This window comes from Buteo buteo, chromosome 4 (genome assembly GCF_964188355.1).
Source record: "Buteo buteo chromosome 4, bButBut1.hap1.1, whole genome shotgun sequence".
In the NCBI taxonomy this organism is placed as follows: domain Eukaryota; kingdom Metazoa; phylum Chordata; class Aves; order Accipitriformes; family Accipitridae; genus Buteo; species Buteo buteo.
In genome coordinates this window covers 54,965,565-54,983,461 of record NC_134174.1, presented here as the reverse complement: position 1 = coordinate 54,983,461, position 17,897 = coordinate 54,965,565, and the positions used below count along the sequence as shown (strand labels likewise).

The window sequence follows — 17,897 nt, the reverse complement described above, 5'->3', positions numbered from 1 at the left end:
GCCGGGCAGCAGGCAAAGTTCAGGGCTTGTTTGTTCGGGGGAGATAAGGCAAGGATGTCTGGCAGCGTGCAGGCAGCTTGCAGGGCTGTTACTCATTTATTAAGAGATCATTGTTTGTCTTCTTGTAAGAAAGTTTCTCCTCCCCTCTGCTTTCCCAGCCCAGGTGCATGGCAGCTCTTGTGGCTTGTGCGTGATTCTGGGCTCGTGTCCCTGTGCGGAGGCCTGGGGAAGGGTCCTCGCAGCTGCCATGGTGGCCCCAGTCCCGCTGGTGGGATGGAGAAGGGTCAGCATGGGGCTGCTTGGAGCAGTTTCAGGTGATTTGGTGCTCCAGATGTGACCCTGCTGCTTGCTTTGCCCAAAAACCTTGGTGGCTTTGGCTCATGCTAGACATGGTGCCACCAAAGCAACTTCTTTCTCATTGACCTCCATTCCCACTCACCCACTTTGCATCACCCTGCCAGGCCCATCGCTCTTGAGGAGACCTTTGGTCCAGACAGGGCTTGTCCTGGGAACAGACGTTCTTTGGAGGGAGTATGCTCTGGGGTGCTGTCCTCTGCTCCCTGGGGAGCTCAGCCCCACAGGCAGCACCCTGCACACTCCTGGGGCTGGGTGCTGTATAGGTGCTCTGTGCTGGGCCGGTGCCTGGGGGGCAGCGAGGCAGGGGGGGACATCTCCCCTCTGCCCCGTTCCTGGGATGCTCCAGGGCAGCAGCCAGTGCAGGTGCAAGGTCTGGGTCTGAACCCCCCTCTGAAGGAAACAGCAGTTTAATGCAGGCTCCAGGACTATGGCTGGATCCTACATCCAGCCTCTCACTTCTCCTTTTCAGCCCTGAAGCCTTTTTCACTTTCGTTTCACTTTGGTTTTACCTCCCCTCTGCCTGAGACCCAGCGAGGTATTTCCTTCAGGGAGATCGTCTGCAACAAGCGTGTTTGAACAGCTTCTCTACAGGGTCAGGTATTTGGTTTGTATATATATTAAAAAACCCCAACCCTAAGCAAACATATAGGTGCTGTTCACTTTATGGGGAGGTCTCCTTCCTCCTTAGCGCCTGCAAAATGAACTGGTGGCTTTGCTCGAAGCAGCTGGGAGAGGCGGGGGGTTATTCAGGAGGGATTGGATGCATGAAAGTGAGAGCCGAGATAGATGCTGAGCTTCAAGGCAGCTTGGGATGAAAGAGAAACTGAAATCTTATGGAAAAACACTGGGGGGGAAAAACTGTTCTTGCTTGAAAAGACTTGATGAAGATGCCAAGCGGCTCCTGTATGGGTTTTCCTTTGCTCTGCGTCGCTGAGTGCCTGCAGCATCCTTCCCCGCGCCTCTGTCCTCAGGAGTCTTGTAATTTCAGGAGGGGCAAAACTTTGGGGACAAGTGTCTCACACGGCAGGAGATGGCCGGCCGTGCTTTCAGGGAGTAGCGGAGCCCTTGGGCTCCTTGGGAGTCCCTCACTGCCTGTCCCACCACAGCTGCTCTGGGGAGTGGGGCTTGGGGTACCCCAACACACCAAGAGACCTGCAGAGGGGCTTGGCCCCGAGCCCCACTCTCTCCTTCTGGGGGTAAATGTGCCTGCTTTTCGGGTGTGAAAATGCAATGGGGGATCAGCTGGCTCCGCAGAAGTGTGTCCTTTGGTCAGGGGAAGGTGCGGGAGAAGATGGCTGGGAGCGATGGAAGGAGGAGCCCGGAGCAGACCTGGAGGAAAATGAGCCTCTGAGCAACCAAAGCAAGCACTCAGCAAGTGACTGCTGCTGCTGCTGCTGCGACAGAGCAGACACTGAGCCAGGGGGATGCTGCGGGGGTTCGCTCCGCTCAGACTGCCCTCCCTGCCCTGTGCTGGCTGCAGGCTCGATGCCTCGCGCTATGCCTCAGTTTCCCCTTTGGCAAACGAGAGTTTGCTTTTCCCTGAAGCCATCCCTGGGCTGAGGCCATGCCCGGTCAAGCGTCCATGCATGCGTGCAGCCAGCTCCTTCCCAAGCTCGCTTGCTCATGAGGTGCTGGGGACAGTGGGAGTGTCTGACCTGGTGCTCTGTGTTTCAGGAGGGTTTGGCGGCCAGCCCCATCCTGGGGAGCTGGGGAGCCCATCCCGAGGATCGGCTGTGCCAGCCCGGAGGCAGCAGGCTGGGCAGCTGCCCCCGCCGGGGGAGCGGGAAGATGAGCGGAGGCACGGCCCATCTCCTGACGGCTCTCTTTGTGGCGGCAGCCATGGGCTACCAGTCACGGCGGTCTGCCACCGACCTGGATGCCACCCCCAGGACAACGGTCACCTTTGATGGTAAGGGGGTGCAGGTCTTGGTGGTGAGGTTTGGGATCTTGCCGGCACCAGGTTTGGTGCATCGTGACTGTGTCCAGCCTTCGCCAGCCCCTGGAGCTGGGAGCTCAGGATTAGGGGGGGGGTGGCTACAGGGGGACCTCCAGTCCCCTGGGCTCCAGAAATCGGAGCCTGCATGTCTGTCTGGTGTTGGGTGCCTGGAGTCGATGTGCCCCAAGGGATGGAGCAGGACAAAGGCATCTTCCCAAAAGTCAGAGGGGACAAGAGCATGCAGGGAGCCAGCTTTTGCCAGTCCCCAGCCCTGCCGAGCAGCCCTTGGACGGTGTCCTGAGCTGGGCATCACACCCGGGCTGGGCTCTCATGGGCCGGATAGTCAGCAAGGAGCTTTCTTCCATGATTTTCTCTAATTGCCACTGGGCTCTTGGCCTCCAGCCTCTGTAGTGTCAGCCAGTCCCGCAATGTCATCGTGCCTTGGGCATCCACACGACTTTGTTGACCTCGTTAGTGAAGCCCAGCTCAGCGCTCGATGGTGGGAGAGGGTTTCATTTGCAGCTGTGGTGCCCTTTTCTCCCCCGGCAATGCCTCCTTTCGGGGGGGTCATTCCTTCCCCAACTGCCTCCGAAGTCCCAAGCCCCACAGGACTTTCTCCTCCTGCAGTGGGAGGGTCTGAGCCTGGCTTGGCATTCCTCTGGCCAGGGCTGAGTCCCACCCCACACTTCTCAGCACCCCAAATTGGATGTTTTCTCTGGCTTGGTGGGCAGGGAGTGCCTAGCCTTGCTGCGGGAGCCGTCCCCTTGCACGGCAGTTTTGATTCAGGTTTTTTGCATCCTTCCTTTTGAGCTGGCTGGGTTTGGTTCGGAGCTCAGGTTGCTGCTGGTGTGTTTTTGCTTCCTCCAATGGTTCCTCAAACAGGGTGGTGGGTCCGTGCTGGGCGTGGATGTCGCAGCTCCCACCCCGAGCTGCCATTTTAGTTAGCAGGGAGAAATTTACCCTATGAGCCTGAGCCCAATTAGTGCCTTTCCTTCACCTCCTACCAAACCTCCCCTCTTCCTTTCCTCCTGCCATAACTGCTGACACCCAGCGCTGTCTGCCTGATAACCTCGGTGGGTGCCTTCCCACTCACTCCTGGCTCCATCCTCTGTCTTTTCCCTGGTGGCTCACGCCATGCCTGCCCCGGGGTCCCCCCTCAGCGCCCCATTCCCTTTGCAGAGCTGTTGGGCGTCCGGCGCTTCAGTGCACACACCCTCAACTACAGCACCCTGCTGCTGGAGGAAGACCGGGGCATCCTCTACGTGGGCGCCAGGGGAGCCATCTTCGCCCTCAACTCCAGTGACGTGGCCGATGGCTCCCACCGCACGGTGAGCCCAGCCTCTGGCCACTGCCGGCTGGTTGTCCTCTCCTGTCCCACGCTGCCCAGTGTCTGCCCGAATCATGGCCACCCTATCCCTGCTCATCCTCCCGGTCGCCATCTCAGGTCTGGCCTGGAGGTGCTGTCCCCAGGTCTGTCCCCAGGTCCCCTGTGGATGCCTGGTCCTTCTCCCCAGCCAGGCAGTGTGGGGACAGTGGTGGGAAATGTCCCCAAGCTCAGAGATCCCTGCTTCAGGGACAACCTGGCAGGATGAGGGGCAGGGGGGGAAGCACACCCCTTTGTTCCCCCTGGGAAGGACACCCCAAAATCCTCCAGGATCCTGCAGGTGCTCTGGGGTTTCTGCCTGCAGGTCAGGGTGTGGGACCGCTCTCGCCCCGGGCTGGGGGGATGCAGGCAGGGTGCTATCTCGTGCTCTGAGCAGCTGTCCCCTCTCTAAATAAAAGAGGATTTTAGCATCTCTGACAGCTCTGGCAGAGTCTGGAGCCTGCAGTGACGGGGAGACCACGCAGTGGTGGAGGGTCACACAGTGGCAGTCCCTCTTCCCCTTGCAGATCCACTGGGAAGCCTCCCCGGAGAAGCAGATGGACTGCCTGCAGAAAGGCAAAAACAACAAGGTAGAGCTGGTGGGTGGGTGCCAGGTGCTGGAGGGGGCCACTGCCACTTTCCCCGGGTGGTAATGCCTGTCCTCCCTCTCCGCAGACTGAATGCTTCAACCACGTGCGGTTTCTGCAGAGGCTGAACAGCACCCACCTCTACGCCTGTGGGACCTACGCCTTCCACCCACTCTGCGCCTCCATCGTGAGTACCATTCGGCCCCACGGCTGTCACCTGTCCCCTGCCACCATGCCACCCTGGAGTGGCACAGCCCCTGCCCTCTCCCACCATCTCCTGCAGCCCCGCTCCCTTTCTGCCCCTGTCCCTACCCCTCCCCAGCTTGCGGGGGGAGGCGAGTGACGCCCAGTCTAGGGTGGGTCGGTTTGGGGATGCAGCCACCATGACGCAGGTGCCCAAAGTCCCCACCCCGGCGCTAGCGTTGGACTCTGACCCCATAGCGAGATGGCCGGCGCGGGGATCGGTGCCGTGGGGGGGACACGTGGGCTCAGTGGCGCAAGCAGGGTGGCATGTGCCAGCACTGGAGCTCGTCCCCAGTGCAGGGTCTCTTCCCAAAGCGGGGCTGCAGACTGGCTGGTGGCCAGTAGCAAGCGTGTCTGGGGAGGGTGACGGTAGCAGGTAGCAGGGAGGGTGACAGGGAGGGTGACGGTGGCAGGGCTGACTCAGCAGCCCCTCCCCAAGGATTTCCTGGACCAGGTGAGGAGGGGTCCTCGCGTGGCTGTGACTCATGACAGAGAAGCTGGGGGCAGCCACATCCCCCCAGCAGTGGGACTTTCACCTCCAGAGCGGTGGCTCCTTGGTGACTCAGCCACCCTTTGCCTACCTCCCTCCCTGAGCTGGGTGGCAAAGGGGTCTGGGGCTGTCCCCAGTGTGGCCGGGGAGGCCTGGAGGGGCCATGCCCATTCCCACAGCCGTGCTGCCAGTCCGGTTTGGCCATTGCACACCCTGGGAGTCAGGTGGAAGAGCCGTGGAGCTGGAAGAGCCCCATCATTATTTGACGCGCTTTGAACTGCAAACCCCAAAGAAGCTGTGATGGGGTTGTCACGCAGGGGGACCCAGCCCAGCTGGACAGTGTCTGCCGGCCAGGCACAGCCCGGCAACGTTGGCTGTGCTGGCTGGCTCCTGCCTAATGCCCACACGATGCCAAAATGGAGTACTGGGCCTCCCCTTCCCCCGAGACTTCTCCTTGCTCTTGGCTGGGGGCTCTGGCTGTCCATGTGGTTTCTGACCAGCTGGAGGGTGCCGGGGGAGTTTGTATTGCCTGGACAAGGGCACGGCTGTGGGCATTGCTTTGTGCCCACTAGCAGCCTCTGAAGAGAGCCTGGGGCTGGCAGGCGAGGCAGTTCTGTCCCCTCCTGTCTAACCCGGTCCCCTGTCCCCCTCAAGGATGCCAACAGGTTCACATTGCCGTCCCACTTTGAAGAAGGCAAGGAGAAGTGCCCATATGACCCTGCCCGTGGCTACACCGGCCTCATCGTGGGTAAGTGGCACCTTTCCCAGGTTTGGCGGGGACGTGTGGGATGCCACCGACCCTGGCCCCCTCCCCAGTGGCCCCACGGGTGGGTCCCCAGCCGGGTGGGCTCTGCATGGGAGGGCCTTAGCAAGCCAGGACTTGGTCCTCCTCCTCCTCCTTCTCTGCCTGGGGCACAGGGATGCTGGGGGCTTTCGGGGCTGTCCCTGCTGTCCCCAGGGTGTGGGGCCATGCTGACGGGTGCCTGCCCTGCCCAGACGGTGGCTTGTACACGGCCACGCGCTACGAGTTTCGGAGCCTCCCCGACATCCGGAGGAACCTGCACCAGCGGCTACTGAAGACTGAGGAGTCCCCGCTGCACTGGCTGAATGGTGAGACGTCCCTGTGTCCCCCCTGGGACGCGTTGTGGGCCATGGTACTCTGTGCATCGCCTTGGGGAGTGTGGAGCAGGGGTAGGGGGTGGCCCTGGGGTCCTGTGTGGTTTGCCATGAGAGGAAACCAAGGCACAGAGGGATCCCTCATCTGCACCTCTCGCTCCGCGTCTCCCAGATGCCGAGTTTGTGGCCTCTGTGCTGGTCCAGGAGAGCAAGGACAGCCCCGTGGGCGACGATGACAAAATCTACTACTTCTTCACGGAGCGGGCGGGTGAGGAGACCACGTCCTTCTTTGACAAGAACCAGGTGGCCCGGGTGGCCCGGGTGGCCCGTGTCTGCAAGGTAGGCATGTCCCTGGCCACAGGAAGCCAAGCGCTGCTCCTCCCGGTGCAGGGGCTGTGTGCTCGCACCTTGGGGGAAACTGAGGCACAGGCAGAGGGGCACACAGACCCCCAGCAGCCTGTGCAGAAATGCTCCCTGCACTGTCCCAGAGCGACGTGGGGGGGAAGAAGATCCTGCAGCGCAAATGGACGTCCTTCATGAAGGCACGTCTGGTCTGCTACATCCCCTACTACGAGGTCCTGCGCAGCATCTGCAGCCTGGACGGGGGTGGCTGGCCCAGCACTGTCTTCTATGCCGCCTTCACACTCTCAGCGCAGTGGTGAGTGGGGCAGCGGTCAAAATGGTTGGGGCTAACAAACATTCTGCAGCATGGGGGACCAGAGACGGTCGAGTGCTGGGCACCTGGGGGTGCATTGGTGGGGGGCACCTGTGTGTCTGCCCGGGCTCAGGTGGGGCTCTGCCCCCCAGGAGGACCATGGAGGCCTCAGCCGTGTGCCGCTACAGCATCTCGTCGGTGCAGCATGCCTTTGAGGGCCCCTACATGGAGTACCAGGACTCGGCTCGCAAGTGGTCCCGCTACGACGGTGCGGTGCCTGAGCCCCGGCCTGGCTCTGTGAGTGCCCGGGGGTGTGGAGCGGGGGGGGCATGGGGCAACCACATCCCCCCCCTGACCCTCATCTCCCCCCGGGCAGTGCATCACGGACCACTCCCGCAGGAAGGGCTACAACTCCTCACAGGACCTGCCCAACAGTGTCCTGGACTTCATCAAGCTGCACCCGCTCATGTTTGAGGAGGTGAAGCCGGCCGGCGGGGAGCCGCTGCTCGTGAAGAAGAGCGTGGTATACAGCCAGCTGGCTGTGGACAGGGTGCGGGCCCTCGACGGCCGCTCCTACGACGTGCTCTTCATGGGGACGGGTGAGCATGGGATGAGTTTGCTGGGTCTCTGCTGGGCAGAGGGGACACCCCACACTCCCTCCTAACCCCCTGCTCTTGCTCTCCAGGAGATGGCTGGATCCACAAGGCCGTGGTGGTGGGCTCCAGCATCCACATTGTGGAGGAGGTGCAGGTGTTTGGGGACCAGCAGCCTGTGGAGAGCCTGGTGATCTCCCACGCCCAGGTGAGGGATGGAAGAAGTCAGGGGACACCACACATGGGGCACGTTTGTGCTGCGAAGCTGCCATTGGGCTGTTTGGGGGAGCAGGGAGGACATGATTCCTGGGTCACCCCAGCTTGGGATACGTGCTAGGGCCCAGTGGGGCAGCCTGGGGAAAGGAACCAGCCTGGCCCCCACCTCCTTGCCAGGTGCCAGCTGCCACCGTCGGCACCGACTGGAGCTGGGGGCCCTTCCTTGTCCACCCCCGCCAAGGGAGAGCTGCGCTGGGGGACTGGGGGGGATCTCTGGGTGCTATGGGGCACCCCACAGCCCAGCTGCACCATGCCGGGGCAGTGCTGAGCCAGCCCTTTCCCCCCAGAGGAGCCTGTACGTGGGGGCAGCCAGTGGGATCCTGCAGGTGCCCCTGGCCTCCTGCGCCAGGTACGCCTCCTGCTACGACTGCATCCTCGCCCGGGACCCCTACTGCGCCTGGGACGGCAGGGCCTGCCGCGCCACCGCCACCGCAGACAGGTAGAGACGGGCTGGCCGTCCCCGGCGGGGTCCCCACGAGCCTTCCACCTGCCCCATCCCATGCTGTTGCACATCACCCTATGGCACAGTGGCCCCAGTGCCACCCCTGAGGATCTGGCATCTGACAGCGGGTCTCCCGGTGGCCGTGACCCTGTAAGCGTGGGCTCAGCTGGGGCTGTATGGCTGAAGCCCCCCATGTCTTGCAGCACAGGGCTGGTGCAGGACATTCAGAGCGGCAACGAGGGATGCCGGAGCAGCTCTGGGCGGGGTGAGTCTGCGCCACCCCTCAAGACGGCGGGGGATGCCAGCGTCCCTTAGGGTGGCTGAGGTGGGTGCGAGGCAGTTTGTGTCCCCGCAGGCTCCCTGCCGTGGAAGAACCGGACGGTGCTGCAGGGGGACGACGTGCTGCTGCCCTGCGACCAGCACTCCAACCTGGCACGAGCCGTCTGGCTGCTGAATGGCAGCGAGGCGCCGGGCACGGGGCAGGACCGGCTGCGTGTTGGGGTGGACGGGCTGCTGGTGACGGACACGTTGCCCCAGCACAGTGGCGAGTACCGCTGCTACGGGGAGGAGCGGGGTCTCCGGACGCTGCTGGCCGCCTACAGCCTCACCGTGCTGCCCGAGCTGCCTCGCGGCCCCACGGCTGCCTCGCGGCCCCACGCCGCCAGCCAGGCAGCCGGCGACATGAAGGTGGCTTATGTCTCCGCCATCGTCGCCTTGGTGGTGCTGTGCGCTGTGCTCAGCACCATCCTCCTCTACGTGTCCTGCCTGGAGAAGCGCAAGGGCAAGTACGTCCTGGGGGAGCCGCGGCCAGCCAGCGTGGAGCTGCAGACCGTTTCGGCCAACTGCCTGCGCAAGGGCCGCCGGGAGGAGGAGGAGGAGGAGGAAGAGCTCACCTACCCCGACGGCTGCCTGCGGATCATCCCTGGCGAGGCGCCCACGGCTGCCACCTCCCCAGTCAAGGAGCTGCCAGCTGCCGTGCCCCCGCTGCCGCCGCCGCCACCGCTGCCGGCTGAGCTCACCAACGGCGTGGGGGCTCTGCCGAACGTGCTCCGCAAGATGAACGGCAACAGCTACATGCTGCTGCAGCAGCAGGAGGAGCCGCTGGCCTCGCCACTCTACAGCGCATCCTTCACCGAGGAGCTCAGCAAGATCCTGGAGAAGCGGAAACACACGCAGCTGGTGGAAAAGCTGGACGAGAGCTCCGTGTAGGGGCTGGAGGGGGGGGTCCTGCCAGCGGGACCCTCCTGCCCTCCGGCCCCTTCTCCCACCCCCTGCCAGCAGTGTTACAAGACTCAGGCAAAACTACCTCCTGGATGGCAGAGCCGGGCCGGGCCCGGGCTCGGCTGTTCCTTTGGCTTTTCACTCACTTTTGAGACTTGCTGTACAGAAGAAAAAAAAAGAAAAATAATCTATTTAAATTTGGGAGCTCTATTTATGTATAAAAACCCACCAACGGTGGCCACGAGCTGGAGGCAGGAGCTGGCGCCTGGCTGAAGGTGGACACCAGGGTGGGGAGGGAGAGTTTCTGTCTGTCCGTCCGTCCAGGCATGAGAGATGCTGTTGTGGATGCGTGGACTCTGGCCTGCCCCGCTGGGCATCCCTCAGCGCATGGGAGCTGGACTGCTGCTGAGAGGTGGGTGAGGAGCAGGGAGCGGGGCTGGGGGCTGCTCAAGGTTCCTGCACTTCTCGCAGGGTGCAGGGTCCCTTCCTGGCGTGGGGCCCGGGGGGGTTTCCTCCAACTGCCTGCTCACAGGCAGGAGAGGAGCCTCAGACACATCTCACGTTGTGGGGGGTGGCCTCGGTGGCTGCCAGCCCCTGCCCGCTCTCCCACATCTGTCCCCCCAGGGTTTCCTCTCCGGGAGAGGACAATTCGGCGAGGGACTGAGCCAGGGCAAGGAGACCATGTCCCCGAATGCCCCAGAGCAGCTGATGGAGCAGCACGTGGCCCCTGCAAGGAGGCCCCAGGTGAAATTCAGGGCTGGTGCCCTGGGGAGGTGGCACCCCCAGGGCCTCCAACCCTGACAGGGCTCTGGCCCCTCTCTCCAAGGCGCTGCAGGGGAAGAGCAGGATGCAGCAGCAGGCAGCAAGATGCACTGGCAGCCACTGCCATGCCCCACAGCATGACGAGGGACCAGTGCAGCACTCGCATCCCCCCCCCACCCCCCGATGTCCGTAGTGCCCCCACAGCCCCGGGCACCACATTTCTGCCCTCCTGCATGGTGCCATTGGAGAACTGGGGGTCAGGCACAGCCCTGTCCCCTGTGGGACATGTGGGAGGGGAAGTGTCCTTACACAGTGAGGAGGAGCCCTGGACAAGGACCTGCCTCCCTCTGGGGCCTCCTGCTTTTCATGGCACTTTCCAGGGGAGCCACTGCCCCTAAATCCCCCCAACTACCTCTGCTCCTGCCACCTCCTGGGGGAACCCAAGGGACTGGGGTGACAAAAGCATCTCACACCCTGGGGACAAGGCGGTGACACCGGAGAAGCCGGGGAGGGACAGACTTGCTGGGGTGTGTGTCCCCCCCCTCTGTGTTCCTTACTGGCACCTCCAGGATCAGGACATTGCCTGAAGCTCAGCCCTGCAGGGGGGGCAGGAGGGGGGTGGCAGCCCTTGGGGTCCCTAACGGGCTGGAGCCCTGGCCCTCCTGCCCCAGAAGAGTGAGGCTTATTGAGAAAAGGCAAGAGCTGGATGCCTGGGCTCTCCCATCCTGCCCCCACCCTTGTTTTTGTTGCAAGGGGGTGGGGGGGGCAATCCACCCCCCAAGCACACACCACCCCCCCCAAGGAGGGGCACTGCCCTCTGTGTCTGGCACCCCCTCGTGCACAGCCCCACATGCCCCCTGGCAATAAACGCGGCTCTGTCTGGTTGTGGCGTGGCAGCGTGTCTCTGTGGGCAGGAGGAGAGATGGATGCAGAGGCACAGGGTGGGGAGCGGAGCCTTTATTGGGGCTGCAGGCGCGGGCCCCGGACGGTGAGGGCGGAGGGTTTGTTGGTGAGGGGGTGCCACTGGCCCTGGACGCTGGGGTTGTCTGTGTGGAAGGGCTTGCGGATGCGGATGATGTCCAGGCCAGACTGGCCAGCCAGCTTGGTGGCCAGCTGCACGATCTCCTCGCTCGTCTTGTTGGCGATGAGCTCCTCCCGCACCGTCCCGTTCACTGTGGCAGAGCGGGGGGTGGGGTGGGGTGTCAAACCGGGGGTCCCCCAACCCGCTGCCCCCCCTCCCCGGGGTGGGGGCAGCTACTGTTCCCGTGTCCCGCAGGGCAGCCGGCCCCAGCACCATCTCCAGCTGGGCAGAAGCTGTGCAGAGCCAGGGCAGGGTGGGGTGGGGAGGGCCCCGTCCCCATCCTGCTCCCCCCAAACCCACCCTTGCCCCCACACACACTCACAGTACTCAGCCAGCAGCAGTGGGGCCGGGCCAAAGCGGGGGCTGATGTAGAGAACGACATCGGGGTGCTGCCGGGCGAAGTCCAGCGCCGCCTCCTCCACGAACTGCCTGCGGGGGGGGGTGGGGGTGGGGTTCCCCAGCCCCAGCAGGGTCAGAGGGTGGAGGTCACCAGGGCAAAGGTCACAGGTGGGGTCATCCCCACCGTGGTGCCCTGCCCACGGGTGGGGTCACGGTGCAGAGGTCAGGGGTGTTGTCAGCTGCAGGCCTGAGGTCATCGCCCAGCCTGCCCCTGCACCGTGGGGTCGGAGGTCAGGGGTCAGCGGTGCCACCTTCTAGTCCCTCCCCCATCGCGTAAGAGATGGGGGGTCGCAGCCCCCCCCCCCCGTGGGTCAGAGGTCAGCAGCACCTTCCCCTTTCCCTGCACAGACAGGTCAGAGATCACCACAGCTTCTCGTAAGCCCCTCCCCCACCAGGTCAGGGGTCACCAGGCCCCTGCCCCCCCCCCGTCCCCCATCCCCCATCCCCGGGGGCCGCGGGCGGGGCGCCTCCGGCGGTACCTGGCGCCGCGGGCGTCGCCCGCGATAGGGCTGAAGAGGAGCTGGAGGCGCTGGAGCTGCCGCACGTAGCGGCCCACGCCGTTGTGCAGGACGGCCGCCAGGAACCGGCTGGGCGTCCCGCGGCCCGTCATGGCGCCACCCTCACCCGGAACCGGAACCGCGCGGGGAGAAGGGAGCACCGGCTTCCGTCCGCCGCCCGGAAGTGACGCGCTGAGCGCGGCGGCGGCGGGGTCGGGCAATGGCGGCGTCCGTGGAGCTCCACGTGAGGGGGGCGGCCTGAGCGGCGCCGGGCCGCGGGGCCGCCGATGCCGGATCGGCGGCGGCTGCGGGCGGGTGCCGGGGCGGCCCGGGCGGAGGCGGAGGTGGAGGCGGAGGCGGAGCGCGGGCAGGATGGCGGCCGTGCCCCTGCGGCCCTGCAGAGCCGCCGGCCGCCTCCTGCCGCTGCTGTGCGGGGGGGCGAGGAGCCAGGGAGCCTCCCTGAGGGCCGGGGCGCTGGGCCGCCTCACCCAGCGGCGCTACAAGAAGGACGTGCTGCCCTCCCCCGAGAGGCCCGTGCCCTCCGTCTCCGTCACCGAGATCCGGCAGTACTTGCGGGCCCAGGGCATCCCCTTTCACGATGGGTACAGCTGCCTGCACACCCCCAGCCTCTTCACCAACGGCCAGCAGGACCAGCCGCCGGCCGCCAGCGCCCCTTACACGCTTTTCATCGACAAGATGACAGGCAGCTTCCTGTGCACGGCCACTCTGGCCGAGGGCACCTGGCAGGACTTCCAGGCCAATGTGGAGCTGCAGCACCGCGGCATTCCCACCGCCGGCACGGAGGAGCTGGAGAAGGACGTGCAATGGGCTCGCGAGGACGCCCGCTGCATCTGGGACCGGGCACTGCCATTCTGGGAGCTGCTGGACAAGGACGAGACCAACAAGACCAAGGCTATGTTCGGTATCTCCCTGCTGACGGACGCCACCCTGAAACGCTTTGGGGTGCGTTACCTGAGGACTACCCAGTCCCTTGTCTTCCCCTGGTTCAGTCCCCGCAATGCAACACTGAAGGGCCTGAAGCTCGTGAGGGTGGAGAAGAAGGGGGATGTGATCACTTACGTGGAAGAGACTTTACCCCGCTTCGACTCCTACCTCAATCTCTTTGGGCTGCCCCTGATTGGCCGCCGAGACACAGAGCTGGTCTTAACTGGGTGGGAGCTGGATGCCCTGGCCCTGCACCAAGCTACAGGGGTGGCCAGCCTGGCCCTGCCGCGGGGGGCCACCTGCCTGCCCCCTGCCCTCCTCCCCTACCTGGAGCAGTTCAAGCGCATCACGCTGTGGTTGGGCGAGGACCTGCACTCCTGGGAAGCCGCCAAGCTCTTTGCCCGCAAGCTGAGCCTCAAGCGTTGCTCTCTAGTGCGCCCCAGCAACCTGCAGCCCCGGCCCTTGGAGGCTCTGAACCAGGGCCTGAACCTCACCAAGATCCTGCGTACTGCCCTGCCCGCCAGCCACAAATCCATTGTCTCCTTCCGGAAGCTGCGTGAGGAGGTGTTCGGGGAGCTGGTCAACACTGAGCAGGTGGCCGGCGTCAAGTGGGTGCGCTTCCCTGAGCTCAATAAGCTCCTCAAAGGACACCGCAGAGGGGAGCTCACCATCTTCACAGGTGATGGGCAATTGGCTGGTGAACAGGGGTAGCAGAGAGCTCTTCGGTGGCTTCACCCTCCTAGGGGTGACACCTCACGAGTCTTTCAGGTCCCTTTCTGCTTACAGCTTTGGCTGAGCCCGTCCTGGGGGTGTGCAAGAGGCTGGGGCGCATTCCTAGGTATGGTGGGGCAGGCATGCCAGTGTTGCGATGGGCTCCCTGCCTGGGGTGGCACAGAAAGGGCTGCCACCCACCACCTCCTGTCTGAGCCCTGCCTGTGCCCCCAGCTGGCTACCTAGTCCTTCCCTGCGCCCCACAGGGACCCGCTGGCGGTGACACGCATGCGCCCAGGCATGCTGCCTGGCACGAGATGCTCCTTGTTTATGGTGGGAGTGCTGCGGATGGGCTGCTTTTATCCTGCTGCCTGGCGCTTCCACCCCTAAACAACCCCTCAGACTGTTCAGGATGGGTCAGATCTTCTCCCCCAGCTAATTCTTCCCATTGTTTCCTTGCACCAGGCCCGACGGGCAGTGGGAAGACGACCTTTATCAGTGAGTACGCGCTGGACTTGTGCATGCAGGGGGTGTGCACGCTGTGGGGCAGCTTCGAGATCAGCAACATCCGCCTGGCCAAGATCATGCTGACACAGTTCGCTTTGCAGCGCCTGGAGGACCAGCTGGAGCTGTATGACGAGTGGGCTGATCGCTTCGAGGACCTCCCACTCTATTTCATGACCTTCCATGGCCAGCAGAACATCAAGTATGGTCCCGCACCTTCACCTCCAGTGGCGTTTACCTCTCATGGCATGTGCTGCGGGGCCTTAGGGAGCTGGGGCTCTTCTTCTGCAGCGGGTTGCAGATTTGGGGCTGGCAGGAGGCACACTGGGGGTGTTCAAGTCCTGGGGTTGGCATGTGGGGACTGCGTGGCTCAACCGACTGCATTCCTGCTGCCGCGGGGACTGTCACAGCCTCCCTCTAGGCTAGGGGTGAAGGGACAGGACCTGTCCCTGTGCTAGGTGGCTGCCCTAAAACCAGCCTCTGCCCCTGGCAGCATGCATGCCCCCCACGTCCCGCTCACCTGGCAGTGCTGCCATTTGTTGTGGAGGGAGGACAGGCACCGCCTGGTCCTTTTATTCACCAGGTGCTGTGGCGCCTTCACACATGCCCATGTGCCCTGAGGGTCCCCATGGGCCAGGGGGATTGCAGGATGGTGGGCAGGGGCTGTGTGGGCAGCAGCTGGGTCCTCCTGATCCAGCCACCCTTACCTGTGGGGGTGGGGCTGCACCTGTCCTGGGACAGAGGAGATGTGGAGGTGGAATGTGCCCAGGGCCCAGCGACAGCCAGCCTGATACCTCCCAGCTCTGCCTCTCCCCGTCACTCTGCCCGGCTCAGCATCCCCATCCCTGCCTCCACTGATCCCTGGGGCTAATCCCAGTCTTTCCCTGCCCAGGACGGTAATTGACACCATGCAGCATGCCGTCTACATGTATGATATCACCCACGTGGTCGTCGACAACCTCCAGTTCATGATGGGACACGAGCATCTCTCTGCGGACAGGTAGCCCTTCTCCGAAGCTACCCCCTCCTTCCTCCACCACCCTCGTTCCTGGAGCTGGCCTTGTCGAGTGTCACAGCAGGGGCTGGGGACCCACACAGGGCATCCCCTTTCGTCCTGCCTGGCAGTCTTGTTTCGTTGAAGGGTGATCACTGCCCTGGGGAGGAAGAGGTGGGAAAGGGTGAGCTGGTTACCTGCGATCCCTGTCGTGCTCCATCCATTTGTCCGTGTGGGCCCAGCTGCCTCTTGGAGAGTGAGCCCAGCCCCCCGAGTGCTTCCTGCTGTGGGGCTGAACCTGGCAGCGCCTTGCTGCCCTGCCCCCCCCCCAGCAAGCAGTGCCAGCCCCTGACCCTGTTCTCCTGCTGTGGCAGGCTCGCTGCCCAGGACTACATTGTTGGTGCCTTCCGCAAGTTCGCCACAGACAACACCTGCCACATCACACTGGTCATCCATCCCCGCAAGGAGGATGATGAGAAGGAGCTGCAGACGGCCTCCATCTTTGGCTCTGCCAAGGTGAGCTGGGCCAGGGTGGCCCTTCCTGTCCTTTGGGCACAGTGTGTTCCCCGGAAGGGGCTGGGATACATTGGGCAGCTGTCCCCAGCTCCCACCAGCACCCTGAGTCATTGCTGGGGACCTGAAACATGTGTGAGGGGCAGGATGTCCCCAGGACTCCTGTCACCTGCTGAAGATGTGTGGAGTCCTGATTTGGCCAGGCCTTGGCAAGGAGATGCAGACAGGGAGCAAACCCTTTGCCAGCTAAAGCTCTGTTGCGGCTTTAGGTGCAGTTAATTAATGCTCATTGACTGTGAGTGGGTTGTAGTAGGAGATAATTAAAGCAGGATCCAGGGAGGGTGCAGGGATGGGCTCTCTGAGTGCTCCCGTCTACTGCTGCGATGCTAAACAACCCTGCAGTAGTGGGCAGGAGGTCCTCTGTGAGTGTTCACGGCCCTCCTGTGTTTCCCCTGGGCATGCTGTGGCTTCGGTTCAAGTCTGTCTGCCCTGTGGGTCTCTGGAATGTCCCAGGGGAAGAAAGGGGTTGGTGTCAGGGAGGTGCTGGAATTTCCATGGCCTGGGATGTTCCGTAACAGGGCTCAAAGGAGCCGGGCAGCACCTCCAAGCCCCGTGACTCTGCCTATATCCCCAGCACCCTTCTGGAGATGATTTTCTCTCCCCAGGCCAGCCAAGAGGCCGACAATGTCCTCATCCTGCAGGACCGTAAGCTGGTGACGGGGCCAGGGAAGCGCTACCTGCAGGTGTCCAAGAACCGCTTCGATGGGGATGTGGGCATCTTTCCCCTGGAGTTCAGCAAGGCCTCGCTCACCTTCTCGTCCTCCAGCAAAAGCAAGGTCAAGGTGAAGAAGATGAAGGAGGAGAAGGCGCTTTTAGCCAAGAAAGCTCCAGAGGGATGCTCAGGAGACTCTAAGAAGCTGTGAGCCTGGCAGGTCTCTTCCTTGGTCCATCTGGAGGGACAGGGACTGGTGCTGGGAGCACAAGGCTGGAGTACACCAGCCCATCTCCCCCCATAGCAGCAGCCTTGTGCCGCTGTGGCCCTTTCTCCTGCATGAACAAGCCTCTTGGCTGCCAGCATGGTATACCTGAGATGTGGGGCCACCGTGAGAGGAGGAGTGGGCTCGTCCAAGAGAAGAGCTGCCAGGAGAGGGTGCTTTGGCAAACGCTGGCCACTCTGTACTGGTGCTGAGTGCCGGGAGCATGGGGTGGGGGGAGTGGAGTCAGTGTGGGCTGGGTGACGGGGGGCAGTGACCTTCAGCCCTGAGACTTCGGGATCTCTGGACCTGGGGTAGGTTGTTAAATGGTGGCTAAAATGGAGCCAAAATCCTGGGCTGTCACTGGTGGGAGGGACTGTGTGGAGGGACTATGCAGAGGTACACATGGTGGGAGCCCCCACGTCATGGGTGGGGGTCTCTGAGCTCAATCCTGGCTGGGATGGAGCCAGTGAGGGGAAGGCGGTGCAGGGAAGTGTGGGAGATTGTGGATGGCGCTCTTCCTGGAGCTGTGTGCTCCCCGTGGGATGTGGTGGGAGCTGGACTCCTGTGGCATCACTGCTCGCAGCAGGTTAAAGGCAGCAGCGCTGGCGTCCTCCTGTGCTGGTGGGTGCAACGTGGCACTCGCCAGGTCTGGCCAGTCAGCTAATGCCTGACCCAGCCCCCTTTGCTCAGGGTCTCCCCCAGCCCCTTTCTCTGGGAGGCATCCACCAGCAGTAAAACCTCAGGGGGAGCAGCCCTGCCTTGCAATGCTGGGCTGGGGGGCTGCCCACCCCCATGCCCTCCAGGCTCTGGGCAGCAAATACTGTGACCTGGCCAGTCCTCCAGCCGTGGTAGGACAAGTCCACGGCTGGATCTTGGTCTAATCCCTTTGGTTTTTTTCCCTTCCTACTTTTATTAAAGCATAAATGTGAGTGCCGTTTCTGTGCCGCTGTCCCTGTGACCGGGGGGCCCCTGGGGCTTGGGGGGACGACACCCTGGCTGAGGAGGGGGTGACCCCCAGGGGCTGCCCTCACTGCGCAGAGCATCCCGCCCCGGCCCTGGCACACGGGTTATTAGCAGCCTCCGCGCCAGGCATAGTTTTAACCTGAGCCATAATGAGGGGCTGGGGCGGGCGGGCAGGACACACCCGGCCCCTGGTTTCCGGGGTGCACCGGCTCTCGTGGAGAGCACCCTTGGGTGCTGTTGGTGCAGGTGTGAGCCCCCCCCCCAGGGCAGGC

The 17,897-nt window shown here is 63.4% G+C and overlaps 3 protein-coding genes across 5 annotated transcripts; 2 read left to right on the top strand and 1 right to left on the bottom strand.

Annotated features, from left to right (window-relative positions):
• The first annotated feature begins 1,674 nt into the window (after window positions 1–1,674).
• Window positions 1,675–10,948, top strand: SEMA4G (semaphorin 4G). 2 transcript variants are annotated; one of them, XM_075026256.1, is made up of 15 exons: window positions 1,675–2,266; window positions 3,473–3,621; window positions 4,166–4,246; window positions 4,332–4,430; window positions 5,631–5,724; window positions 5,973–6,086; window positions 6,265–6,431; window positions 6,581–6,750; window positions 6,900–7,044; window positions 7,124–7,346; window positions 7,433–7,548; window positions 7,904–8,055; window positions 8,262–8,323; window positions 8,414–9,691; window positions 9,904–10,948. In XM_075026256.1, exons 1-14 carry the CDS (start codon window positions 1,981–1,983, stop codon window positions 9,265–9,267), a joined length of 2,712 nt encoding a protein of 903 aa, XP_074882357.1. In that variant the 5' UTR covers window positions 1,675–1,980; the 3' UTR covers window positions 9,268–9,691; window positions 9,904–10,948. The 2 variants fall into 2 exon arrangements, with proteins under 2 accessions (XP_074882357.1, XP_074882358.1); XM_075026257.1 differs by having other exon boundaries at window positions 4,184–4,246; window positions 9,904–10,945.
• Window positions 10,949–10,983: 35 nt separating this feature from the next.
• On the bottom strand, window positions 10,984–12,136 carry MRPL43 (mitochondrial ribosomal protein L43). The gene is made up of 3 exons (XM_075026260.1): window positions 12,001–12,136; window positions 11,445–11,551; window positions 10,984–11,213 (listed from the first exon to the last, which is right to left on the bottom strand). Exons 1-3 carry the CDS (start codon window positions 12,129–12,131, stop codon window positions 10,999–11,001), a joined length of 453 nt encoding a protein of 150 aa, XP_074882361.1. The 5' UTR covers window positions 12,132–12,136; the 3' UTR covers window positions 10,984–10,998.
• Window positions 12,130–17,590, top strand: TWNK (twinkle mtDNA helicase). Of its 2 annotated transcripts, none has more exons than XM_075026258.1 (5): window positions 12,130–13,642; window positions 14,140–14,380; window positions 15,071–15,178; window positions 15,547–15,688; window positions 16,351–17,590. In XM_075026258.1, the coding sequence occupies exons 1-5, from the start codon at window positions 12,130–12,132 to the stop codon at window positions 16,606–16,608; spliced, it is 2,262 nt and encodes a 753-aa protein (XP_074882359.1). In that variant the 3' UTR covers window positions 16,609–17,590. The 2 variants fall into 2 exon arrangements, with proteins under 2 accessions (XP_074882359.1, XP_074882360.1); XM_075026259.1 differs by having other exon boundaries at window positions 12,275–13,642; window positions 16,387–17,590.
• Window positions 17,591–17,897: the final 307 nt, after the last annotated feature.